At 39.3% G+C, this 27,935-nt stretch overlaps 1 protein-coding gene across 1 annotated transcript in view; it reads right to left on the bottom strand.

Annotated features, from left to right (window-relative positions):
* The window catches only part of LOC112104515, a 103,402-nt gene that overhangs the window by 10,886 nt on the left and 64,581 nt on the right, over positions 1–27,935 (bottom strand). Inside the window, exons 6-7 of the mRNA XM_029911033.1 lie at positions 15,938–16,039; positions 2,663–2,728 (exon numbers count right to left, since the gene is read on the bottom strand). Coding sequence (XP_029766893.1) covers positions 2,663–2,728; positions 15,938–16,039 — 168 coding nt within the window. The remainder of the gene's footprint in view (positions 1–2,662; positions 2,729–15,937; positions 16,040–27,935) is intronic.

Here is a 27,935-nt window from a genome sequence, read left to right as displayed (position 1 = left end):
ATGACATAACCCCAAAATAACAATACAGAAGTCAATTTACACCTCGTATGTCAGATCAGGATGAGCCCAGTAAAGTTTAATTTTTAATTTAGTTTAATTTTTATCAAAGGAAACGTAAGTTTTCATATAACATACATTTTTAAAACCAATACTTTTAACATTCACAGTCACTTGCAACACACTTCCAGCTGCATTTAGCTTTCCCTAAACTTCTAGCTGTCTAGTGCACTGAAACGGCTTATCCTAATAGGCAGTGCCTTCCTTTTATTTTGAGTAAGTCCATTCCTATCACTTTGTGGCTGGTCTGGTTACTCACAAGTCCCCCCACTAGTACGCTTCTCCCAGTTTGTATAGCATACAAATGCTTTCTACATTAATAACTACATCTGAATAACAATTTTTAGCTGTAATCATATTTTATCATTACATGGATCTCCTTTGGCTCATTCTTCTAATTTATTCATAAGTTTGGCCTTCTTTGTAAACTGAACAATTCTCAACACCCAGGGATTGAGTTAGCTGATAACACTTCCATAAATAAAATAAAATAGAGAAGTAGTTTTATTTTTAATACAAATTGTTTGGTTTCTGGAGCTTTGAGCTACTTAAGCGCCCAGTCCAAAGCCCATAAAGTGAACCGAGATCCTTCTACTCTCTACAATGGGCTTTCCATCAGACCCTACAGGCAGGATCAGTTTTTAATCAATGACTGAACTAAGTGGCCCACTATACAGTGCCTTCCACATTCTACCCTCTCTGCAACCCTAATAAAATCAATAGGCTTATATGAATGAAATGAAGAGCAGAACTTGTCCCAGTCTATACACTCAATGGACTGCTTAAGTATATTTTAAAAAGTGTTCTCATTACTTGTACTGTACCCCATCGTTGCATAGCCCTTGTATGTTAAAAAAAAAATGGACAAAGTTATTTCGAATATATGCTCAAAACAGCAAATGAAGTTATATACAACTTATCTACAGGGATAAGTTGTAAATACCAAAAGGCTAGTGTATGTGTTTTAAATTTTATTTAAGAAAAATTGACTTAATATACTATGTTCTCAATCCTCTAATGAGCTCTGCATGGACAGATGCCTGTGCTTCAATAATCTGCCTATGTGGAGCTCATTGGAGGGTCAGAGCCTTTTATTATTCATAATCTCTCTCTCTCTCTGCTATGCTATGCTATGCCCACCACCACAGTGGAACCATACATTCATCTAGCTGTTGATTCTAAGTTCCTTGTGGCAGGGACTCTCTCTTTACTTGTTCTGTAAAGCATTATGTACATTTATGGTGCAATTTAAATAATCATTTATAAAGGTCCATATTCTGCAATGACAACGTGTGTTACTTTACATTGATTTCAATGGGACTACTCATGCATAAAAGTTATACAGTAGAGAGCAAATACATCAATATCCATCTACTGAAATAATTTAAAAAATACTAATTCCTCCACCCCGAAGGAAAATTATTATGGTAAAAAAAACAGTCACCAAAAAAATCCTTCCACATTTTGCTGACTACATTATTTTAACAAAAAGGGTGCTTCTTTGTCCCTGACATTTCCTTTCCTTGTCTCATAGTTTTGCCTTTTAAGCCATGTAGACGGATACAGATGGACAGATAGGTGTTTTTGTGTTTTTAAAAAAAGCTTTTGTGGTGAGAGAGTCACTGTAACCAAGGTTTCATTGACATGAATGGCAAATAGGCAAGTTTACAGCAGGATTAAGCTAATTGATTAGAAAGCCTAATTGTGTCCCTGACGGGCTGGATATCCTGAAGTGAACTGCATGGACAGAGACACTGGATTTAAAAGAAAGTTAGAAGAAGCTACAGAGTTGACCTTGTCATTTTGGAGGTAGGGTAGCGGGGGAGGAGGCTGGCTTGTGAAATAATTTTTCACTGACTACCTCCCAAGTATGACAGAATCCCATCCACTTTTGGCACCCCACTATGCCCAGGGCCAGCCAGCCTACAGACTTTGGAGAGGGGCAGCAAGATAAATCTTTGGGATACACCCCATATTTAACTGACATTGAAGGACTAGTATGAATGGCCTCAACTCCCACCAGAGTCAATCAAAATATTAAGGGTGCTTAACACCTTGGATTGTCAGGCCCAAAATGTTATATCGTGCCCAACCCATAATTCATAATTTGTAATCAATAAACCCCACAGAGCTGCTCATTTGTTTTGAGTCCACATTTAATTTTTCAGGAACAAAAACTATGTCTACAGGGCAGCTCTGAATATCAGAAATGTTAAGTATTGGCGAGTTTCTGACAGAAAGTCAAAACCAGCTCGCCTGGCTTTGTAGTTCTCTAATCAGCCAAGTAAAGGTGACTTGTGAATTTCAGTGGCAGGAAGCAGTTTATAGTACAGTAACCTAGCCCATTGTCTGGGCTTCTTCTGCTCAGCTTCATTACTATTACCATGATAAAGACAAGTGTTTTTTCTACTTCCCTTTCTTCCCCTTCAAGTCTCTGCTTGCTCTTGACTCTTCTGAATTTCACTTTGATACTTCGACACCTTGGCTCCTCTCCCAGACAGAATAATTACAAGAGCTCAAATAAACTTTTTTCTTTCTTTCTTTTTTTTGGTGGGGAGGGTGGGTGATGCAGAGATGTTGTGAAGATTTGCTGAAGGAAACTCACCACCTCCTGAGTTCTGGATTGCTCTTCAGGCCTTTTCTGCAATTCAGAAAGCCAAGAAAGCAGCAGCTGTGGGAAATAATGCAACTCTCAGATTTAGCATGAAACAGAGATAACCAAAGTGGGGCCCACCAAATGTGGCCCATAGCTTCACTCATCTTACACCAACAAGACCTCAAGCTTCTGCCTCGAGAAGTTCAGAAGCTGACAGTAATTTAAAGTAGCGGCAGAAAAGCCACAGTCATGTGATCCAAAAGTTGGATAGAATATCCAACTCAGCTGCCTTGTTCAGCTCTCATTCAGCTGAAGAAAATGGACAGCTAAGATTTTAAATAAGCATTGTCTACTGCTGTGACTGCATTTCTGAAACAACTGTTAGCATGCTCAAGTGGTGTGAGCCAACATATCTGAGCAAAGCAGTTACGAGAGAGGCTGGGGATTTGAAATATCCAGCTTCAGGGCAAATATCCTGATTCCACCTATGTACACAGGCGGAGTAACTCCATTGACTTCACTGGTGAAACATAGATCAGAATCTGACCTCATGTACAGAAGCCTCTAACCAGTCCTATTTTAATTGAAATTATATAGAACAAAATAATTAGGCCAACTTGTGCCTTTGTGAATAGCCATGCAGCCCCATGCACATAAATAAGGGGAATGGGTGTAAGTAACAGAAGAATTTGGCCCACTGGGAGCAGATAGAACATTATTAACATAAGGGAAAAAAACAAGAAGAGAATTGGTATTAATTTTTCAGTCTAACGGAATTTGTAACCTTCTTGACAGTGGTTAAACCATGACTTGATGGCAGGAAAGTGGGATTCTATTCCTGGCTCTACCACTGATTCAGTGTGTGGCCCTGGGCACGTCCCTTGACCTCTCTAAGCTTCAGTTTCCCCTCCTTTAAAAGGAGGAAAATAACACACATCTCCTGGGTACCAGAAGCTACATTTATTAGTGTGTTTATTAGATTTCCTGATAAAATACATTTATTTTTATCCACTTACAAACATGCTACTACTATAATTTAGCACTTTGTTTCCAAAGCAGTGCAGAAATATTAATGTCTTACTATTCAGTTGCCAATTTAAATAGCAAATCCATAAAGAAATATTAATAAAGGGAAAAACCCCTGTATTATGGCTCTTTGAAAGGGCCGCATTCCTAAACAAGACAGCAGCACCTACCAGCCAGCTACGACATGGTTCAGTAATGATGCAAAGGCAAAATGCCACCTATGTCATCAACATAATTTCCTAGGGGGCCTGGACATTCTCTGGAAGTCTCCTATGCAAATACAACAGTGCTTAGCTTATGAGATCCAGAGATCCCATGCTGCTAGGGCTGCAGACGTAAATACACCAGAGAATAATAAATGTATTCTAGCTCACATTATACTAAGGCATATCCCAGATTCAGACATCACTGTTCTCTTCCTGACATCAGAACAATGAACTGTGACTTCATCAGCAATGTCCGCTGCAGCTATTACAACAGTGGCAGAGAGAGAGAGAGAGAGACACACACACACACACACTCACTCCTTTTCTTCAATACAAGGCAAAGGTAGCCAGCTGGTGGAGAAAAGTGAAAGAGCAACATAGCAGTCATTCAATCTCCAATCCATATCGAAATAGAAAACAATACACTGTGGAAATCCTGTGTTCTGGTGACCTCAACTCACCTTGATCCTAAGGACTCTAGAGACCAGCCTCAAGAGAAGCATTTCCTTGTATTTCCCTCTCAACAGCTATTTTATTTACTAAGGATACTGCCACTTATTAGAAAATGAGATTACAGAAAATAGATCTTGTTACTTTTTCTTTTTAACCTGTTTTTCACCCTTATATTGCATCTTTTCTAGAGTCTTAGGGCCTGATTCTCCTCTTACATTACTGTAGCTCTGCAGACTTCAACAGAGTTACTCCTGACTTACAGTGCTGTGAGACTGCAACCAGGCCCTTACGTCTTGACATGTCATCAGGCTAAGACATCATGTTATATTATATGTAATGCACCTAAAACCATTATGAGAAAAATATAGCTTCTTAGTAAAATATGCTACCTTATATTTCTCACTACCTGATCTAAGAAATGTAATACATTGTTCTAACAACACAACAAGCCCAGGAATTTTAAAGTTAATGTTATTTGTTCAGGGCCTTCCCCCATCCACAAAATTTGCAGGTCTTGCAATGTTTTTCATTTGAAGAGCTCCCAGAAGTCTTTGTGCCAAACTGTCAACTCACTGATATTCTGTCAGCTTCCTCATCAATTATGCCAGATTTCCAGAGAGAGAAAGAGAGAGAGAGAGATGCAGCCCTAAATGAAAGGTTTTAGCACTACACATGATTTCATATTATTTTATCATAGTCCTATCAGGATCCAATTTTTGCCAGCCATTGGCTGGGGAAAAGAAACCCGTTGACACATGTACAGATTCACAGATCCTGAAGGCCATGAATTTAGGAATGCTGGGGGAGTTTTTACCCACCAAGTATCTAGTAAAAATTGGTTCCTGATAGGACTATGATGATAAAATATTATGAATTTGTTTGCAGTACTTGATTTTTTAAGGAACAAAATCAACATTCCTATATCTTTTCTCAGGGAGCTGTTTGGCCACAAGGTGTTTGTACACCTTTCAGTTAAATCAAAGGTCCAAAGCAGGGGAAAAATACAACAATAAGGAGCATCAAATGGACTTATGGTACTTCCTTGGAGGAGTCTGAGTTAATAAACCATTGAATGGCTGACAGATAAAGAAAAAATATGTATATGAATTAGTGTAATAGACAATATAGATAATGTCCTTCATTTGATAAATAAATGAAGTTTAACCAGAGATTATAAATATGTGTTAAAATACTCCTTTTTTCCTGTTTCTGAACTTCACATGTGAAACATTTAAACTAAAAATGATGCTATATGTACTAATTAAGTAAATTATTGTTGAACTATATATATTTTTTTCTTTTCCTTTCAAGCTGTCCTTTTACCTTTTTTAAAAGTTTGTCTCCTGCACTTGTCTTTCATATGGGAACCCACTGAGCCAAATTCTGCTCCAGTTTATACTGGTGAAAATCTGGAATAGTTACACTGACTTCAATGGCCTTACACTAAAGTCTGATAAAACTTAAAACAAACAAACAAACCACATAGGGCAGAAACAAGTTCCATTGTTGCAGTTAAAAAATAAAAAGCAGAGTTGGTTTATTCTTAACCATAACTGTTGAAAGATGAGTTGTTCTCATCTGTTGAGTATCTACATAAAGAAAGAATAGACATAACATTCTTTTAAATACTTAAGATAGTTATGGGTCTAATCCTGCAGTCCTTAATCAGGCAAAATATCCTTTGGCTTCAGTGAAGTTTTACCTGAATGACTAGTGTAGGATCAGACTCTTGAATACAAAACAATATATTTATCGGTATAAATCACACATCAAGACACTAGTTGTTCTACTTTAAGGGTCTATTTTCAAGTACTGTAACTTCCCAACTAAATTACTCTGGCCTTGATTCAACTCCCATTGACGTCATTATGTTTTCTTTCCATTAACTTAAATGGGAACTGAATTGGACCCTCTTTTGGTGGAACTTTCTCATGCTTGTTTTCACTCCAGCAGTGATTTTTTTTCTAAACTGGATTAAGAACTCATTCAGGGATTTCTGAAATATTAGACCATGATATTTTATGTATTTATTTATTTTTAAAAAAATCACTAGTTAGGGCATTAGATGCTTTCTTGGGCGGCTCTCACCTCAAATCAGTTTCTCTTTTTTAGAAACGTCAAACCTCCAGTTTGGAATACACCATGAAGATGAATGCCTTTGCCAGATTTATCAAAACAAAGTCATCTGAAAATATATTGTGCATGTCCCTTATCTTTTAAGATGTGCCATGATGTGGCACCCTTGTTGCATATACAAGATGAATAAGCAGATATTTTGAGTTCCCCACCCTGAAAATAAATGGATGATTATTTTAACAAGTACGTATTCAAATAAGAACATGGATCATTTCAAATCAATGTTTGATAGAGTTCAATACAGTTAAAATAAACACACTCAATATGTTTGAGAGTCCCCTCAATCTGAGAGCTCACATTTGAAACAAACACACTCCTACACATAAAAGATCAGATTTTAAGACAGACCATTGACATCAATGTCGTTATTCCAATTTACACTGTTGTAATCAAAATTAGACTTTAGCCTCTAAATATACAACCAGTCGAACACAGGTTTTTAAATTTTTTCTTTATCCTTCTGTTAATCATAATTAAATGCAAAATAAAAACAAGACAAAACAAAACCACACACACTCCAAAGGCTCAGATTTGAATAAATTCAAAATTGTAGTTGCCACAGCAACTGTAATTTTCCCATGGTATCACCAAAGTATGCTCTCAGTTAAACTAGTGCTAATCTAGAATAGCCACTGGAGCTACCCGGGAAATTCACTCATGTGACTAAGATTAGAATTTGCTGTAAGTTAACACCATATAAAGTAATCCAGAATTCTGCATATGCACAAGGGGGCTGAGTTATTGTTGCTGTGGGAACCGTAACTATGAATTTCCTGGCTTGCATGTGATTCAAATTTCAGCTTTAACGCTGCATTAATGTAGCTTTTCACACTTGACAGGCACACACCATTTTCAGCTCCGAGATTCCCAAATGGAATACATTCTTTCCTTTAATACTCAAAGTTGAAAAATTTTTAAAAAGGTTTTAAAAATAAAATTATATATATATATATATATATATATATATATATATATATATATATATACATACACACACACACATATACACACACACACATACACACACACACACACACACACTCACTCACTCTTCACATTTTAACTACAGTACATTGACTAGTTCCAAGCAATTCCCCACCCACCCTTTTTTTGTTTTGTTTTTTTACATTCAAGCTGGTGGCCAATACCTCAGTGTACCTGAGACAGCTAATTTAAAAAGGAAGTGGTCAAAGTCATGCTTTTTTTGTAAACTTCAAAGGTGATCCCTCTCCTTCCTCCTCTTTACATTTTACTGTCTGGCTTTCTGCCCATCCTGCAGCTGTTAGCTAAGCCTGTGTTTCATGGCGTCAAACCTGCCTCCTCACGGTCCATAAAGTTACAGCAGGGATCGTGATATGCAGGTGTGGAAAAGGGAGAAGTGCAGGATGAGCCTGTTAATGATTTTTCTGGCACCCCATGCTGAGTTGCTGAAGAAAGAGAGCAGCTTGCAGAAGAGTAACTCTTTGTTTGCGAAGGTGTTCTGGGCCATATTACTTCTCCCACAGCAAAGGTGTTGGGTTTTTTGCTTTAGGGGCTGTTTACAGAAATGATTCACCTTTTATACAGCTTTTAAAAAATGCTTTGAGGCTTTAATTAGACACAGGAATTCCATCACACCACTACGAAGACTTTTACTTTCCATTTAACCTCCCATTAGATGATTCAATGATCTTATTCAACGATAAGTCCACACAATTGAGGCTGATTGTTTAACAGAAGAAGGAAGACACCATCAAAATCAACTGGTGCTAGCTTATGTCACAAGCCTTAGTTGGAGTCCTAACACACATTTATAATTTGTTAATGTAGATAGAGAATCCCAGCTTTAAAAATGTTCATTTGCTGCTTTAAGATACAGCTAATAACTAAGACTCTGATTCAGGAATTCACCTAACTTTAAGCATATGCTTAAGTGCTTTCCTGAATAGCATCTAATAGATCTGCAGATTTACTGCAGAATAATTTAAATACATTTAAGTCAAGATTTTCAGAAATGGGTGCCTAAAATTAGTCTGCTAAAGGCAAAAATTTCAGAAGGGCCTCAGGGTATGTCTACACACCTATCTGAGGTATGATTGCAGCACAGGTAAACATGCCTGAGCTAGCACAGCTAAAAATAGAAGCATAGAGGTGACAGCATGGACTTCAACACAGGCTCGCAACACATGTATGTACCCGGAGTCCCTGGCATGCTGGTCAATGTTGAAGCCCATCCCACTACATCTTCTGTGCTACTTAGGTATGTCTACCTGTGCTGCAGTGACCCCTCAGACTGCAGAGTAGACATACCCAAGTGACTTAGGAGCCTAGGTGCCACTGAAAGCCAATGGGATGTAAGCTCAAGTCACTTGAGTGTTTTTGAAAATTCTGCCCCAAAGGCTATATTTAGGTGCCTAAATAAATGGGAGCTTTGGACACACAGCACTTTTGAAACCTTTCAATCCAATTGTTTAGGTGCCTTAATAGCTCATATTAATAAATACAAAATAATTTAGTAAATAACTGTAGGCAAAGTTGAATAGGGGCTACTGGGATAAGTAGACACAGAGAGCACTTCTCTCCTACTCAGCTGCCTGTATGTTGTCCGCTTAGATTGTAAGATTATCCAGGCAGGGAGCTGTCTACTTATAGGTTTAAAAAGTAACTTTTTTTATTTATATAGCTCCCAAAATTGTATGAAGTGAGAACAGCCTGCTTGGCACTGCACAAGGCACTAATAAAGACACAGGTCCGGATTCTGGTCTCACTTAGGAATATATATGATAGATGTGCTTTACAAATCTAAAAATAAATAAATGATTTTTAAGTTCCAAAATGTAGCACACATACAACTGGTAATATAGATATCTTTCCAACACTGGGGCTTCCCCAGACAACCACATCATCACGTATCCAATACAATTCTCCTGAAAATTAATGGAGTCAAAACTGACCTGCTCTCTCCAAGAAAAATTTGATTAAAAGAATGAGGGAGTTCTGCCTTGTTAGGCTGCAACTCAGAAAAGCACTTACATGAATGATGAAGTCGATCCTTATTCAGGACAGCACTTAAGCACAGGGATTTGGAGCAATCAAATTTTTTAATTGCTCCGCTCCGGCTCCGGGCAAAAACCTACTGATCCGCGCTCCAGCTCCGGGCTCCACTCCAAAGCCCTGCTTAAGCATGTACTTAAATTTAGTCATTGAGGTCAACAGGATTTAAGCACACTTCAAAGTAAATGGGAGGTTCAAGTGAAGTCCTGAATAGGGAAGTTTTCCTCAATCACGGCCTAAATGAGATGATGGGAAATTTTAAAGTACATACATTATTATTTGTTTGTATTATCATCTCACCGATGGGCCCTACTCATGAATCAGGACCACATTGTGCTAGAAGCTGTACAAACACAGAACAAAAAAACAGCCCCTAGCCCACAGAGCTGCATATTTTTGCCATCACCATGTCGTCTTTAGTCAGAGATAGGAACACTGTCAAGCCACCAGTAAAGATATGTTTTATTGTTATGAAGGCAGAATGGAAGATAGATTTGAACATATATTAATATATAACTCAGGGACAAGTTACGATCCCACTACAATCAATAGAAGCTTTCTATTGACTTCAGTGGGACTAGGATTTGGCCTTAACATTTGAGCAACAGCAAAGGGACATTTTCTTCCCTATCAAAGGATTTCAGCTTATCCATTTAAATTAGAAATAAAATAAAACCAATGAGTGCTCGCACACAGACTCTACAATTAAAAAAAGACCACAGCTAAAGTTCCTGGTATTCAAGATTCTGCTGACCTTCAAGTCACATTGCAAGGCTTATTTGTTCTCTGAGGGGATTGGGAAGTTAAAACAAACAAACAAAACAAAAAACATTTGCCCAAGCAGTTGTAGATTTTATAATATTTGTACATGACCCAAAGCACTTGACAGTTTTTTTTTTTAAATGGAAATAAATAAACATAAATAAATAAGATGACTCATTGAAGATCTGGGGGAACGGCTCTTGGACTCAGCAGTGATGTGTGGCTTAATCTTTTTCAATTCTTCCAAATCTGCTGCTAGAACCTAGCTCACTTTTTATTTTTTCTTTGTAGGATGATAGCTACACCCCTAAAAATAAAACTGGCTTAAAAGCTACTACTACCTGTAACCAACATCATGCCAAAACAGCCACCCTAATTAAACATGACTACTACACTGCCAAGCCAAATGCTTTGATTAATTTATCAGTCATATTTAAAGTCAGGGGTAACAATCAGCCAAAGTATAGTTGTGTCTCCTACCATTAACAAGTAGGGCCCTGATCCTGCAAAGACCACTGGGACTGCTCACAGTGAGTGAAGTTACGTGCATGCATAAATCTTTTGCGCCTGGCTGAGTGTCAGGAGGCACAGTGCCTACACTGCCTTGCTAATGGCAATGCTGTGTTATGCTATTATTTGTTTTACAATAGTTCTAGAGGCTAAAATTAGGATCGCCCCCATTGTGTAAGGTGCTGCACAAATGCATAATAAAAGAATCCCTAAGCTTAAAATCACCAGTGCCCTGTGTATGCCAGCATTCCCACCACTGCTTGTACTACTGGAGCAGCACTGGTAATAATGAAATGGTAGGAGATTTCTTTAAAAAGGCTAGTGTAGACACTTGAGGATCCACCATGTTTTCTGAAATGGTACTGAACACAGTTTGGTCCTGTCTACACTTGCATTAAAACCATTTACAGCACCAGTTCAGCGGCACCTATTGCTGACAGCAGGCATTAACATCAGTTATATTTCCTGCCTGGCATGAGGCTTATAATAACTAAGCATTTCAAACTGGCCATATTTAACTTCTGACAACAGAAATGTAAAGGAGAAAAAGAAAACTAAGCTATTCATGATAGCAGTTTTCAGGTATTTAAAAGGGTGCCATAAGGAGGAGGGAGAAAACTTGTTCACCTTAGCCTCTAAGGATAGAACAAGAAGCAATGGGTTTAAACTGCAGCAAGGGAGGTCTAGGTTGGACATTAGGAAAAAGTTCCTAACTGTCAGGGTGGTTAAACACTGGAATAGATTGCCTAGGGAGGTTGTGGAATCTCCCATCTCTGGAGATATTTAAGAGTAGGTTAGATAAATGTCTATCAGGGATGGTCTAGACAGTATTTGGTCCTGCCATGCGGGCAGGGGACTGGACTCGATGACCTCTCGAGGTCCCTTCCAGTCCTAGAATTTATGAATCTTTGTTCATATAAGGACATATCCCTCTGTTCTGCCAGTTATGTGTGGACCATCATTCAGTCCTCCTGCCTGGTTCTATAGTAAATCTTTTTCTTCCCAAGACTCCACAGAGATGGGCTTGTGTCTAAACTAACAAGCAAAAACTGCCTAGGTCAGGAATGGAATTTATTTTGGGTGTTGCAGTATGGGGTGGAAGAAAAGAGAGAAGAAAGAACACAGTGAAGAAAATGTTGGCTTTATATATTCTTGCTGAGAAATATCCCAAACTGGTTTCGCAGCTATCAGAAGAGTAAAATGTGTTCACATGAGTAATTGCCTTTGCCAGTCCCCTTGACCACCAGACTCAGCTTTATTTACCCATCCTGCAGCAGTCTGTAACGATCCCCCTTTTCTGTTTGAGTGGCTAAATTTTAACAGCAAAGTGTGAGAAACAAAATCTACTTTTAAACCCAGCAAGTGGCAGTAAACTTTGTTCCATACACACCAGCCACCTGGTTATAACAACTAGCATCTTTTGGACATGTCAAAAATGTTTTCCCAAACACTTGTTTTATATGCCTCATGGAAAAGTGCTATAGCGTAAGCTCTTTGGGGCAGGGACTTCGTTCTTCCGAGTTTGGATAGCAACTAGTGAAGCCTGGATGCTACCACAGTAAAAATAATAATAACTGAAGGGGAGAGGAAGGATAGTCCAGTGGTTAGGACATTAGCATAGGCCACAGGAGAGCTGAGTTCAGTTCCCTGCTCCGCCACAGACTTCCTGTGTGACCTTGGTCTTTAGTCGCTTAGTCTTTCTGTGCTTCAGTGTCTCATCTGTAAAACTGGGGTAATAGAACTTCCCTATCCAATGGGTGTTGTGAGGACAGATACGTTAAAGATTGTGAGGTGCTCACACAGAATGTAAATGGGGGGGCACATAAATGTCATAATAGAGGCAAACAGAAAATGAAAACTGTTCTACAGAATTCTTAAACAAGCCTGTAGAATTCTATAGAGGGATATCATTCTCTATTCAATTCTATAGGCTGATTTTATGGAAAGGATCTCAATTCTCAAATTCTGTGGTTTTTCAGAGTACTTTCTAAAGAATCTTATTGGTTTCATCACTATTAAACTCTGTAAGACTTTTTCATAGGGAGTATATTCAGATTAAATAAAAGTATCTTTGTAACTGAATATCAGATCTGATTTCTGTCAATTCCTTGGCATTTTTCCAATACTTAAGGCATTTATTCTCATTCTATTATAAAATAGGTTGGCTAACAAAAGTTCCAACCCTGCGCTCACATAGCACAAACAGATACAAAGGGCGGAATTGGTTTGCCACATCAGGTTCTCTAGAGCCCCAAACTCCTAAGGCCTCAGTGAGTTTAAACTCATTTAAGCATGGGAGCATCTCAGGGGTGTACCATCCATCACCACAGTATCTGAATGCCTTCCATATAAAATCAACAGCAATATTAAATATATATATTTAAACATCTCATGATTTTTTAATGCTTGGGATTGGCAATACTGTGGGACACATCATGACAGAGGGAAGAATGTCTGGAAAATAGTAGGAAAAATAATCTTATCTGCTTCCTCATAAGATTTCTTGTCTCCAAACACCATCCAACTACAAAGAAAAACACTTTAGATGCTTCTGTTCCAAGGAATCTGATGGGAGGCTCTGCATGTTGAATTGCAAGAGACAAACTGAATAAAAGTGAAACTTCACAACACTTAAAAAACAAACAAACAAACCAAAAAAACCCAAACCCCAAATCTTGTCCTTAAAAATGAACTCATTCCACAGACTAGAGGGGAAAAATCAATTGTGGAGAAAAATCTGGTTTTCACACAAAGAGCCTTCAGACTGAAAGTCTCAGTGGCCATTCTGACTGAGCAAAGATGAAGTGTCCATCAGTCAACACAGCTTCACAACATTTTTCTTCAAACACTTGTTTTTAAGGGGAAGAAAGAAAAAAGTCAGTTGAAAATTCTCAAAAACAGAAAACTTTCAAAATGATTTTCTCAAAATTTTCTGTTTTCAAAATTTTCAAACAGAAAAGTTTGTTTTTCTTTTTTCTTTTTCTCTTTTTCATTGCCAGCTTTGACTGATCAGAGTAGTTACCCAGTGAGACTTTTTTTTTAAAAAAAAAACCAACATTTCTTGTTTTGGAAATATTTTTATTTTGAAATTTTAAAAATTGTTTTTTGAACATTCCAATTTCAAATATGAAAAAAAATCTATTAAAATTCTATGGAAATTTAAAAAAAAACAAAAAACAGTCCATTTTGAAAACCAATGGAATGAAAACACTTTAGAAGAAGTGTTCATGATTTCCCTTTCTTCCTCCATTTTTAAGTCAGCTCTGGCCAGGGGAATGGGATAAGAACAATAAGGAAGCTCCAGATATAAAACCAGTAATATGACAGCTGCTGTAAAAATCAATGGACACCAAATTGGAAATCCTAGTTGCATTGACTGGCAGAATTAAACAACTGTGTGGAAGGAATTAAAGGGAAAATACAGGAGGTGGAAACTAAATTGCAAGTCCACAAAACAGTGCTCAAAGGGTACATCTACGCATCAAAAAACCCAACCCATACCCTGCAGCAGCGAGGCTCAGAGCCCGTGTCAACTGAATCAGGCTCATGAGTCTCACTCTATGGGGCTAAAAATAGCAGTGTAGATGTTTGGTCTCGGGCTGGAGCATGGGCTCTGAAATCTGGCGAGTGGGGTGGGCCTCAGAGCCCCAGTTTTGGCCCGAGCAGGAACATTTACACAGCCGCTTTTAGCCTGTAGTGTGAGCATGTTGTTATGGGCTCTGAGACTCACTTCTGCAGGTTTTTTTGTTTTGCTTTTGCAGTACAGACATACCCTGAGAAAATTAGATTTTCCTCGAAGCTCATGATTCTCCATCCTGTTTTCTCACTATCAGCCTGAATGATGCTGATCCTCTACGTAAGAGTGTAGTTAAATATGTGAAAAATAAAAGCGATGAGATAGATTTCTTCTTTGGATCTTCAGCTCCCGTTCTGCTGTCATCACCGGTGAAATATGGCTTGATTTTGCCTTTTCATAAAGGCAAAGTCCAAACTGTAATGTTGTTTGCATTTTGTACACATCACATACTATTTTTTAAAAACAGATCTATTGGAAAGCCACTGATTATTATGAGTAGTATTCATTAGTTGTTTATGGTAATGCTAGTCATTTTCCAGACATTCAAGAAGGGACTGTCACTGTTCCAAGATCACAATCTAAGGATGGACAGACAGGGTGACAAAGGTCAGGGAATGGGCACAAACAGGGATTTTAATACGAGTCAACATGATTAACTGTAACCACTGCAGCAGTAGTGGAATTTTAAATCTCTCCAAAACTGCGGACAGGGCTCTGTGGATGAATTCAGGGAAGTTGTACAATGCCACATGGACAAAGGCAAAAAGGCATTTGTGGGAGAAGCTAACAAATGGGTGAGTACACTGGCAGAGCGAGGCAATCCAAAGTCCAACAAGGAAGGATACATAAGGAGGAGAAAAGTTATGTAGAGCTTTGAAGATGGGGACAAAATCACTTAAATCTGATGTGACAGCATCTGAGGAACCAGGGGAGGAATTTTTCCCCGAGATGGTAGTGACATGATCAAATCAACAAACAAGGGAGATTTTAGCAGCTGTATTTCGCATGGACTGAAAAATGAAAATGAATGAAGCCCATCCCTATGCCATAGCTTGCACAAAGCCTACGCACCACTGAGGTTAAGTGATAAATAGGCCTTAGGCTTTCCCTCCGGACAGGACTGGACTTCCCCCTTTGCATTTTATGCACATACAAATAATGTGCAGGTTAAGGCATAAAACTTGACTTAAATGGTTTGGAGACATCGGAATTGAAAAACAAAAAAACACACCTAAAATGGTGAATTTCTGGTGATGATTCAGTAAGAAAAGCATAAGAAAAACAATTGACAGTTCTAGGGCAGGAGGGAATGAGGCTGGAGATATACTGAACTGCAGTGTATGTTCCTTTTCACAGCAAAAGTCACAGCTCCAGAGAAAACAAAGCAACCTGCTGACCTATGAGCACAAAGGGCCAAAATTTATCCCTCGTGTGACTCCACTGAAGCTAATGAACCCCTATCAGGGAGGAATTGGCCTTGATCCCCAACACTCAACACCCGACAATTTATCTCCAACCCTCCGCCTTGGCTTGGCGAACTAACTAGCAAGCTGAGAAATTCAACTGAAAGGATGCACCTACCTTAGGAAATATTTGCTCAGTTTCTTCTTGGGCCTTCGGGTGTTTACTTGGATGATGAGCTGGTGGTTGGCAGGACACTGATCCTGGTAGAGAAGCTGAGCTCTGTAAGATAGCGAAAGCAAAGTCAAGAACAGTACGTCTTCATAACTGGGCATGAAACCTAAGTGCCTAGCTGGTTACTTCATTGTGGATTTGTGTATTCATCATTTCTGTGTCATTTTGAAATGTGCCTTAAAGGGGAAAAATAAAGAGCAGTACTGATTTAGAGGTCTTATTTGCTCCTTATTCAGGCAAAACCCTATCTGGCTTGAAAGAGTCAAGAGTACTGAATAGGACCACTTAATAGCCCTACCACAATATTTTATATTTTAACTCACCATTTTATTTGGGAATAGATTCAGATTTCAGATACACCAGCATAAAACACAGTAAGGGCACTGATTTCAGTGGACTTGTTCTGGATTAACTCTGGTATAATGGAAAGCACAATCTGTCCTAAATTAAGACAGTTAGGCTACATCAATGCTACAAGCTTGGGGTGTATTTCCCCTGCTCGTGAACACACAGTGTCGCTGCAGTAGCATGGGTAGTAGCAGCAGAGGAATGGCTGAACCATGCCAAGTAAATACCCACCTGAAATCAGTGAGTATTTACTTGGCACAACTCATTGGACCTTTGCTGCCACTATCTGTGCTACCGCAGGTATGCTGCTATTTATATTCACATTAACTCGATGAGAACTAGTGTGAGTATGTGCACACGAGCAAGGGAATCACACCCCTAGCTCGTAGTGTTGATATAGCCTTACTTAAACATACAAAAACCATAGTGTGTCACTATTTAGGAAATGACATGGATTCTTTATCAGTACTTTCATTTTTGTCACAAAGGTGGAGAAGTAATACATGATGATAATCGATGAAATCTGGTTCAGGAACTAAGAGCCAGAATGAAACACCAACATTCCTTGGACCCACATGTTCAAAGCGGGGTCTGGTCAACTCGGTCTTTCATACTTCCAAAGTGGATACATTAAGTACCATGCAATTAATGCGCAGAGAACTTAAAAACTAAAATCCTATTTGTTCTGGGTGAACATTAAAGATAAAAAAAATGTCATGGTAGAGTAGGTGTTTTGCCCCAGTGTAATTAGCTACCATTTCCTTCACCTGTTCCTCCCATGGTTGTGCAGTTGGTTGCCACCTTCAACTCCCAAAAATAAATGAATTTTATCAGTGCTGTCTCAGATTTCCAGAACTTATTGGTTTGGCTGAGCTCAGCCAAAACAAGAACGTTCTGGAAATCTCAGACAGCATCGTTATAATTCAGCTACTTTTGAGGTACAAAAGTGCATAAAAATGCGTAAGATAGCAAGAGTGAACCTCAAGCACAAAATAGGTGTAGTTTGGATCAGAGAATATTGAGTTTTGTGCAAAGGTTGGAGTCAGTTTCTTATTTAATCCAAATCAGTTTGCCACCCCTCCCTTAGCTGAAATACCTTAATGTAAAGAATTAGAGGATAGGAATATAATTAATGTCTGTCAACATGGAAAATTAGGTCTTAGCAAACAAAATTGAATTCATTCTTTGAGGAGATTACAAGCTTAGTTGATAAAAGTAACTGAGAAGATGTACTTAGACTTCTGTAAGGCATTTCATTTAGTACCGCACACCATTCAGATTAAAAAACAGCACTCTACAGCATCCATACAGCACATGTTAAATGGATCAAGAACAGTCTAACTGACAGATCTCAAATAGTAGTCATCAATGGGGAAGCATCATCAAATAGAGGTTTCTCGGGGGATTCTACAAGGACTGGTTCTAGATCTGATGCTAGTCAACATTTTCATTGGTGATTTAGAAGTAAATATAAAAATTACTGCTGATAACATTGCAGAAAACACAAAGATTGGCAAATGGTGAGTAATTATGAGGACAGGGAGGTCACACACAGCAAATACAGCCAAATGCAAAGTTATACATCTTGGAGCAAGGAATGCAGTCCATACTATAGAATGGGGGACTGTATCCTGGAATGCAGTGGCTCTGAAAAGAATTTAGGGGTCACAGTGAACAAACAATCAGAATGAGCTCCCAGGGCAACACTGTGTCAACAAGGGCCAGTGCAATCGTTGGATGTATAAACAGGGGTGTAGTGAGTATGGAGGTTATTTTACCTCTGTATATGGCATTGCAGAGACAGATACTGGAATGCTGTGTACAGTTCTGGTGTCCACATTTCAAAAGGATGTTGAAAAATTGGAGAGGGTGCAGAAAAGAGCCACAAAAATTATTTCAGGATGGAAGAAAATGAAAAGTATCTTAGTGAGATACTTACAGAGCTCAATCTGTTTAGTTTAGCAAATGAAGACCAAGAGGTCACTTGATTACAGTGTATAAGGACCCTCATAGGGAGAAAATACTATGTACTAAAAGGCTCTTTAATCTAGCGGAGAAAGTCATTACAAAGAACCAATGGCTGGAAGCTGAAGCCAGACAAATTCCTGCTGGAAATAAGGCACATTATTGGCAGTGAGGGTGATTAACTATTAGAACAAACTACCAAGGGACGTGGTGGAGTCTCCCTTTCTGGATGTCTTTAGCTCAAGACCGGGTGCCTTTCTGAAGATTGGCTAAAGCCTAACAAAAGATATTGGGCTCAATACAGGGGTAACAAAGTGAAATGTAATGGCCCGTGATATACAGGAGATCAGACTAGATGATCTACTGGTCTCTTCAGGCCTTAAACCATGAAGCTATGACTAAAGAATGAGGTACTAGGGAGAGAGCACTTTATGAACTTTTAAGAGAGTCTTCTATGACAAGCAGGGTTAGGAATTATATTGGTACTATGGTAATTTTGTAAAGTAAATTCACAGTGCTAGGTTCTCTGTTAGAATTCTTCAAGTCACAAGATTACTGTCCTGACTTCTATCTACAAATAAAACAACTACAAACATCCTTACTACAGCAGGCAGTTTAAGCACAAGGCCAGCTGAACAAAGAGAGAGTGCAGTGTATTAGTGTCCCCGACTTAGTACCAGATGTTAGCCATCTATTTTACTCTGCAAACAATAAACTGTTTTCGGCCCTCAGAAGCTCACCACTGCCTGCAAACAGAGCTGAAACGAGAGTGGGGATGTATTTACATTGACTCCAGAAGTATGTACACCCAGTAGTTTTGTGTCAAATAAATGTTTTATATTCATGGTCAACTGTGAGATGTATATGATGTTAAATGTGTACGTTTAGCTTGCCTATATAAAGTTCAAGGACAGGACGATCTCAGAGTAATGATCATTTCTATAGCCATAGTTTACTATATATAATGGTTTTGCTTTAACTTCATTCAGTGAGAAAACATTCCTGCCAATATGTAAAATGTGGATGATTTGAGTCAAGAGCATCTATGCCATTTTAATAGGTACAATACTGGCTAGTGGGGATTATGCCGCCACAAACACCTTGCCTAGGAAGCTCGGGAGCTAAGTATCTCATTTTGTTTTACATACAAATATATTTCCATACATTTGTGCACAATAGAGAGAGATAGAGAGACTCTTCATGAACAACAGGAAACCTGATAGATCACTCAACTAGCAGAAGAGGAAAGTCAAAACAGGCTCATTTGTTCTCTGAAATCACTATTAAAGGGTCATACTTTTTAGAGTAATACAGGAAAACAATTAGCAGGATATGTTTCACTGAGAAAGAAGCTGCTCTAAAACCAAACTATTTTAAGGGCCACACTAAAGTAACTATTACATTTGGCAGGGCTCAATCCTACAACCAGCAAGTCAGGCCAGTGGCTGGCCAGTTCTTTGTTGCTCTTCACCTTGTACAGTAATTCACAACAGTGCAAAGTGAGTGCAAAGCAAGTATGCTTCACACTGGTGTAAATAACTGCACAAGATGCAGGGCATCATAGACTCTATGCCACAGATCTTCCATCTATTAAAATCATCATCAGACAAGAAGTGAATGCTGCTTGCTTGTGCAAGTGGGTAGTGAGACTCCTCCACCTTGCAGAGAAGACACCTACAGAAGTGTGAAAACTTTAAAAAGGAAGAAAGCTGAAAACATTTATAAACTAAAAGAAAGTTGAATTTATAAGAGAAGTATTAAAAGAAAAGAGGTGGCCAATAATAAACAGGAAAACGGATTGAACAATGCAACAATCATATTGTTTAGTCTTCTGGAAAAGAGCAGCCTGGATGAGGTTGGATTTTTATGTTACCTGCTGCACAGTCCCGTGAGTAAACGCAGCTCCTTGCTTTTTGCTTAGGGTCTCTTTCAGGAGAGATTTTTGCACTCAGCAGCCAAAGTGTGTCAGCACTGGAGTGAGCGGTGTTATCGGGTGTTAGCTGCAGCACTCTGATACGTCCTTGAGAACTAGCACATCATTAGTGATACCTTCACAACTGAATGTGTGGGTCTTAGGTCATATGCCAGACAAAGCCAAGGATACTTTTTAGAAAAAAGCAATTTCTTATTATAGTCCTTTACATGCCCCTACTGCATTTAATTTCAGCTCCGTTGTTGAGATAATCAATGAATGTCTGATGAAGATACTCTGTTACAATGCTAAAAGAACAGGAGTACTTGTGGCACCTTAGAGACTAACAAATTTATTAGAGCATAAGCTTTTGTGGGCTACAACCCACTTCTTCGGATGCATATAGCAATGTTACAATGCTGTTTGGCAAAGGAGTACAGTAGAAGTCCCTGTTCATTTGAACAAATGTTGATCAAATGATATGGGTCAATGCACTGAAAGTAAATTGGAAAGGGGAATCCATTTTGCAGTGTATCTATAATGCCCTCAGTTACAAGGCCTGAGTCTCTGTTAGGGCTTGTCTGCACTGAGTCACAATGCAGACTGTGGGGATGTGAATATAGTTCTGTTTCAAAGAGGATTACGTTAATGTGAACTAGATACCTTTTAGTTCATGCCAGCAGTGTCCACACACAGCACTCAGAGCCCAACTGTTTGGTGCTCTCTGCATTAACATCCTGTAGTCCTCACCATGGAACAGTGTAGACATAGCCTTAGTCTACACTTTCTGCAGTTATTTCCATCGTTCTGATTTAGTACCAGCTTACACCCACTTTGCATTCACTTTGCACCAGTGCAAATGACAAGACAAGGTTCAGGGAGACAAAGAAACAGCCCTAACACACACACACACACACACACACACACACAAAAGGGGTTCCCTTGCAGAACAAAAATACATGTAAATTATATGTGACTGCAGTATAAGTAGCACTTATTTTAAATATTAGACTTATGTGAAATTATATATTGACTCATATGTACTAATATTAAAGTGACCTCTTTTGTATGTTATACTCCACCCACATATGTAACATTTATAAAAATAAATCATATGGCCTATGTTTATGAAACATGTCTTTTCCACATAGTCTGTATTATAGGTAACACATTTTTATAATGGTTCTTACATTCCCAAAATTCACTTCTCAGATCCGCTCACAGTTTCCTGCAGAGCTGAGAAATGCTCTTTGACATGCATGAGGCAGAACGTTATCACCAGGCAGCCAGTTTCAGATGGAACAGTGAGAGTTCACACTAATAAAAGACTTGTCAACACAAATCATTGCAATTCTTCTAGATCCCTTCCTAGTTTCTGCTGGTTGAGTACCTGTCCCAGGGTATGTCTTCACTACCCGCCGGATCGGCGGGCAGCGATCGATCCAGCAGGGATTGATTTATCGCGTCTAGTAAGTCGATCTAAGTACGACTTCAGCTACGTTATTCACATAGCTGAAGTTGCGTAACTTAGATCGATCCCCCCATCCCCCCCAGTGTAGACCAGGGCACAATTACACAGCCTTGAACATGCTGCAGACTACTACTAACTAAGTTAGAAACTCACTGACAACTGTGTCAACTGCCCTCATCAGCTACTGCTTGTGCATAAATAATACCATGTTTTCACAAGTATGAATGAATATTCTGACCTTCCTTTTCAATACTAGGTTGTCTGAAGTACCACAGTAAGTCCCCCAACCCACCCCCGAGTCACCTATCTATGCTCCTAGGCTATGTCTATACTACAAAATTATGTCAACCTACTTATGTCAGCATACAGCCATTAAATCACGTGTGCGTGTGTGCGCAAGCTTGGCTCCTTGCGTCGGCAGTGTGCATCCTCACTAGAAACACTTGTATCAATTGTATTGTCACTGTGGAGCATTAACAGTCAACATAAGCAACGTCTACACTGACACTGCATCAACCTAATTACATCAGCCGTGACTTTTCCCACACTCTGTCTACACTACAGACCTTACAGTGGCACAGCATTATCACTACAGCTGTGCCACTGTAAGGTCTCCCGTGTAGCCGCTCTTTGCTGGCAGGAAAGAGCTCTCCTGCCAGCATAATTAAATCACCCCCAATAAGCGGCATTAGCTATGTTGGCAGGAGAGCCTCTCCTGCTGACATAGAGCTGTCCACACCAGCACTTTTGCCGGAGAAACTTATGTCAATCAGGAGGGTGTTATTTTCACACCCCTGACTCAGAAAAGTTTTACCGACAAAAGTGGTAGTGTAGACAAAGCCTAAATCGGCGTAGAGAGGCACTTACATCAGCAAGAGCCAAATTTAAGGGAAGATAATTCCACAGCTAGGGTGACGCAAGGCAGCTTACGTTGATCTAACTGTGTAGTGTAGACCAGGTTTTAGAAATATGCTAACAGGGCTCTCACCTTCCCCAAGCTTGCATTTAAAATATCAGGCATCTCTGCATGGAATCCATGAGATGGGCAACATCACCTCTATGGTCTTGTTTACACATGGAGTTATCCCTGATTAACTATTTCTAGTTAACTTCATGTGTGGACATTCTTATTTCAGAATAAGACCGTCCACACATGGAATTAACCAGCAATAGTGACTCGGGGATAACTCCATGTGTAAGTGCATTAGCATGCACCAGCAGGGTGTAAATTCTAGCCTGCACCAGCATGTTGTGTTAACTAACCTGTGTGGACATTAGCTGGTGCACACTAAAAGTTCCCTAGTGTGCGTTAATGTAGTATTGTTTGAAGTGGGACTATGTTAATGCACATTAAGGAAATTTTAGAGCATGCTGGTATGGTCCACCTGGGTCAGTTAGTGCACAGCATACTGGTGCAGGCTAGAAGTTACATCCCACTGGTGCACACTAATGCATCGTGTAGCTATGCCCCAAGATACTCTCTCACACACTGTATCTGACTCTCCCCTGGAGAAACACTTTATGCTGAAGCGAAGTCATGGGACTGCCTATTCAACGAGGTTCTTACAAAAACCTGATCACAAAAGTATCCAATATACAGTTGTTTTTTTTAAAGGTTCTTTCAAAACTGGCACATCTGTCCTCCTGCTGCTGGTGCTGCTCCACCCACCACACATTCACATTTGCTTTCAAATTTCAGTATACAATATTTCATTTGTCTGCTAATAGTATCGTTTGAGAAAGGTCAAAATAAGCTTCTCTTAACTTTCAGCCATTTAAAAACAAATAAAATGGCCTCTCCAAAGAGAACAGATACATTAGTACACTGAGAGACAGAAAAATGCAATTTTACTAATAACTATGTAATAACAAAGCATATGGACAGACAGTCCTTGCAGTCCCGGTGCTAGTGAGTCTCTCTTTAGTCAAAGCAACACAGCCACATACCCTCTCTCACAAGCCCCATACAAGTGCCAGATCATTGTCCCCTATGGGCTCCAAGGACATGCACTCTGGCACATATCCCTGCTCCGTGCAAACAATGCAGCTGTACCTGTGGCCCTTTATAAACCATGGCTCATCCCCTACACAATTACAGTGTCAATGATGTCCCAACTCCAAAAAATGGCTCCTTTAAATTTTTATTTCACTATTTCTGGATACGTCCAAACGCCTGTGAAATATGTAACATAGTATCAACCCCTTCACTTCCTGGGAGCGATATATGAGGTCTGGCAGATGTATTGTTGTTGATCAGACTTTTTATTAGTGTGCTCTTGTACATCTAGGTATATTTGCTATGTTACTGGCATATCTGATCACATTAACTCCTAGTGTAACGCCAATGAAGTCAATGGAGTTAAACCAGGGATGAATTACGTCTAATGGCCTGTGTATTTGGGAAGATTATGGACACAGGGACACTGAATGAACCACTGTCTGTACTAGTTCCAACTTGCTAGCTCAGCTTTGTGCTCTGACCTGCTCCTTTTCGGAAAGGTCTAGAATACAAATGCATGATTATTAGTGGGCTCTCTCAGAGTTCCATAAAAATTATTTCAGGAAAAGAATGTGTGTCCTTTTCTCCTGTTCCAAAGTGCCCCATCCCTGCAGTGCTGCATGTCAATTGGCTGCGGCAACCATCTCTATAGCGAGGGGCATTTCAGTGGTGCTCTCAGGTGAGTCCCCAGAGGACATCACTTCAGGATGAAAGGCACTATATTTATACACACACATGTAAGACCATACAATTTGGGGAAAGGAACTCCATCCAGCCTAACGCATTAGGAGGAGAGAGCTTTATTTTTTTCAATTACAGTAATTACAGAACACCAATGCTTGTATCAACCCGTGTAGCACACAAGCACACTAGTATCTGCCAGCCTCAAAAAATTGAAATTGATTGTCTCTCCAACTGCCATCCCATCCTTCTAATTCCCTCCACCCCTAATATCCTTGAATGAGTTGTTTACAATCACTGCATTAACTTCCTGTCCTCTAACTCACACCTTGCTCCCCTCCAACTTGGCTTCTTTCCTCTCACCTCACCAGCTCTCACCAGCATTTTGCTTCTCTTCCTGCCCACAGCTCATCAGGATCTCTTTTGCTTTGTCCTCCTTCTCGACCATTCTGCACTCTGAAACACAGCTGTCACTTTCTCCTCCAGGACATCCATCCTACCGTGACTTTCCTAGTCCTGTCCTTCTTTGGCTCTCCTCCTATTTCTCTGACTCTTTCAGTGTTTCTTCTGGTGGTTTCTCCTCCTCCTTCCCTCTCTCCTGTCAATGGGGGATCCAGAACTCTATTTTATACTTAGAGGACCTCTTCTGATCACACTGATTCAATTGCTATCTTTAGGTCAATGACTCACAAATCTCCATCTCCATACCTGACCTATCTTTCTTAGTTTTGTCCTGTACATCTGACTATGTCTCCAACATGTTACCTTGGCTGGCTTGCCATCAGCTTAAATTTAACATGGCCAAAACTGATCTCCATATCTTATTTTTCCTTCTCAGCTACTTTCTCCATTGCTGGTAACATCAACATCCTTCCCTCCACTCAAACTTTCATCTTTAGAGTCATCTTTGACTTTTCCATATTCTTCTGTTCAAACATCTGGGTTGTTCCAGTCTTGCTGGATCTTTCTCCACAACTTAACAAAAATCCCAGCCTTCCCATCTGTCCAGGTAGGTAAAATACTTGTCTATGCATTATTGGCCATCTGCTTGACAGCTGTAATCACCTCCTCCCCGACTGCTCTGATACCCATATTTCTTGGGTCTGTTCAAAGTGGATCTGCAATGATCTGGACCTAAATTATGTGATAAAGTTCTTGGATTCTTTGACACCCTACCAGAGCAGACTGGAATTATCCCAATAGCTTCATTTACATGGATTTCAGTGAAACAAATATGAAAATCAGTAATATAAACACAGTGGCTTCTGTACTGACTATTTATCTTTACATTAAATTACATTTATTTTATGTTGTCCCTACATTTTCAGCTTTTAATAAGAGACAGATTTTTGTCTTGACAACACAATTGTATCATGGAAGTTATCTGGGTCATGCTGGAAGTTTTGTATGATCAGTAGGAGCTATTTGCTATTCAACAGAACAGAATTCACCAAATAACTTAATATGAGTGGGGGAGTGTGCAAGACCATTTAGTGTTGTGTGACAAATACATTAGCCAGATAATTTTTTCACTAGGGAGCATTTAGTAGAAGTAACAATTTTGACATATAAGCTGTCATCTTTATGTTTCAGAGTTAACAGTCCTAGGAAATGAATGGGATGGTTCACACCTATGAGAGCTATTATTTCAGGATGTCTGCAGATTAAAAAAACAAAACACTTCTTCAGTTTCTATGCTAGATTTCAGCATTTTCTTCACAATCATTAGAGCACCAAATGACTTTGTTAAGGGGAAGCGTAGCTTCTGGAGCACACTGGAGCAAGAGATATGTTTCACTGTAAATTCCACCAGTATGGAATTGCAAAATATACAGGCCCTGCATATATAGCACCGAGAACATTGTTTTTTTTTTAAAATCAGTAGCTTAGAATTTACTTGCAGCATCTACTGTTAGTGGTGGCATCATCTCTAGAATAGAATTATCTGTTTATCCATGTTTTGATTTTTTTTTATTTAATGGACATAATTCTGAGAGCATTTATCAAAATAACAGTTTAAGTGCAAAGTCTTTAGACACTTTGATTTCTGTTCTGGTTAACATATGTTAATAGTGTATGGCAAAAGTAATTTCTGAATATAAACTATATGGGGCAGTAAGAATATATATTTGGGCACTGGCTCTCATCTATTCCAAGGCCTGTTTCTAGCACTCTGGCAGTACAAAGGCCCCTCTGCCAGAGTGGTGTGAATGAGAACCAGACAAAGGGGAGAATTATTTTAAAGAATTATTAAATTCATTTGGCTAAAGCTCTTTACTTAATCTATAAATGGAACAACTGAAAAGGCTTCCACACAATGTATCTGAACCAAACTAGGATATAAAAAAAGCAGGCTTTTCCCCCCCATATCTCTCTCTCTCTCTGAGTGAGTGAGTGAGTATATATATATATATATTAAACAAAGCAGAATGGCATCTAACTTAAGAAATATTTCCATTTTTAAACATATCCACTCAAAAATATAAGCAAATCTTAGTTAATAGGCATATGGTGTATAAGTATATCGTGGAGGGGTGGGGGTGGAATACAAGAATAAGGGCAGGTCTACATTACTGCTTATGTCGATATAATTTATGTTGCTCAGGAGTGTGAAGAAGCCTCCCGCCCGAGCAATGCAAATTACACTGACCTAAGCACTGTCTACACCGGTGCTACATTGGCAGAAGACACTCTCTTGCCAACAGAGGTTCTGTCTCTCGCGGAGGTGGAGCAATTATGCCGACGGGAGAACTCACTCCCATTGGCACTGAGCCTCTTCACCAGACGCGTGACAGCAATGCAGCTGCGCCGATGTAGGGCTTCTAGAGTAGACTAGCACTAAGAGAAAATGTCTTAGGCCCTATCTACACACTAACTTGCAGACATTTAACTAACTCAGTTGAAAAACAAAAAACATACCTTTAGCTAACTGATGCCAGCTGGTGTGAGGACAAGGCCTTATACTGGGAGCCACTTCCCCTCATGGAAAATCTGAAAACATTCTGGGCCTCATTCTCCACTGCCTTGTACCCTGCACAGTTATTTACACTAGTGCAAAATGAGTGTAATGTTACCATTCTGAATGTCTATCGGTTTAAAACTGATTTGCACAGGTGGAAATGATGACACAGGGGACAAAACACTGAAGAATAAGGTTCTGTGTAAAGAAACAATTCTGCCTATATGTCATTTCCCCACCCCCTGCTTTTCTTCTCTCCTCCGAAACCCAGGCCTCTTTGGCATCCCCCCCAAAATGAGCAACCTTGCATCACCAATCACTTGAAAAATCTTAGTCTTGATTTTTCCTTAATTATTTTTCCATAAAATTGTAATTCTTCTTAAAAAAAAAAAAAAGTTGATTGCACTTAACTTTGTCTCTGTTGATGCTCTGTCAGTTTAATTGCCTGAAATTGGTTTTGAATTCATTTTCAAGTGGCACTTTCCCCTTTTCATGTTTAAAAGGTCACTCCTTCATTTCGGTTTTATTTTTCTCTCACATCTCTGTGAACAATCTCTTCTGCTTCAGTCAGGCTCGTAGTAACAAGGAATGAGCCAAGATATATTTGTC

Source organism: Terrapene carolina, unplaced genomic scaffold, assembly GCF_002925995.2.
Source record: "Terrapene carolina triunguis isolate 2854851 unplaced genomic scaffold, T_m_triunguis-2.0 Scaffold85, whole genome shotgun sequence".
Lineage (NCBI taxonomy): Eukaryota > Metazoa > Chordata > Testudines > Emydidae > Terrapene > Terrapene triunguis.
The sequence above is the reverse complement of the archived record's forward strand: the minus strand, read 5'-3'. Positions and strand labels throughout refer to the sequence as shown.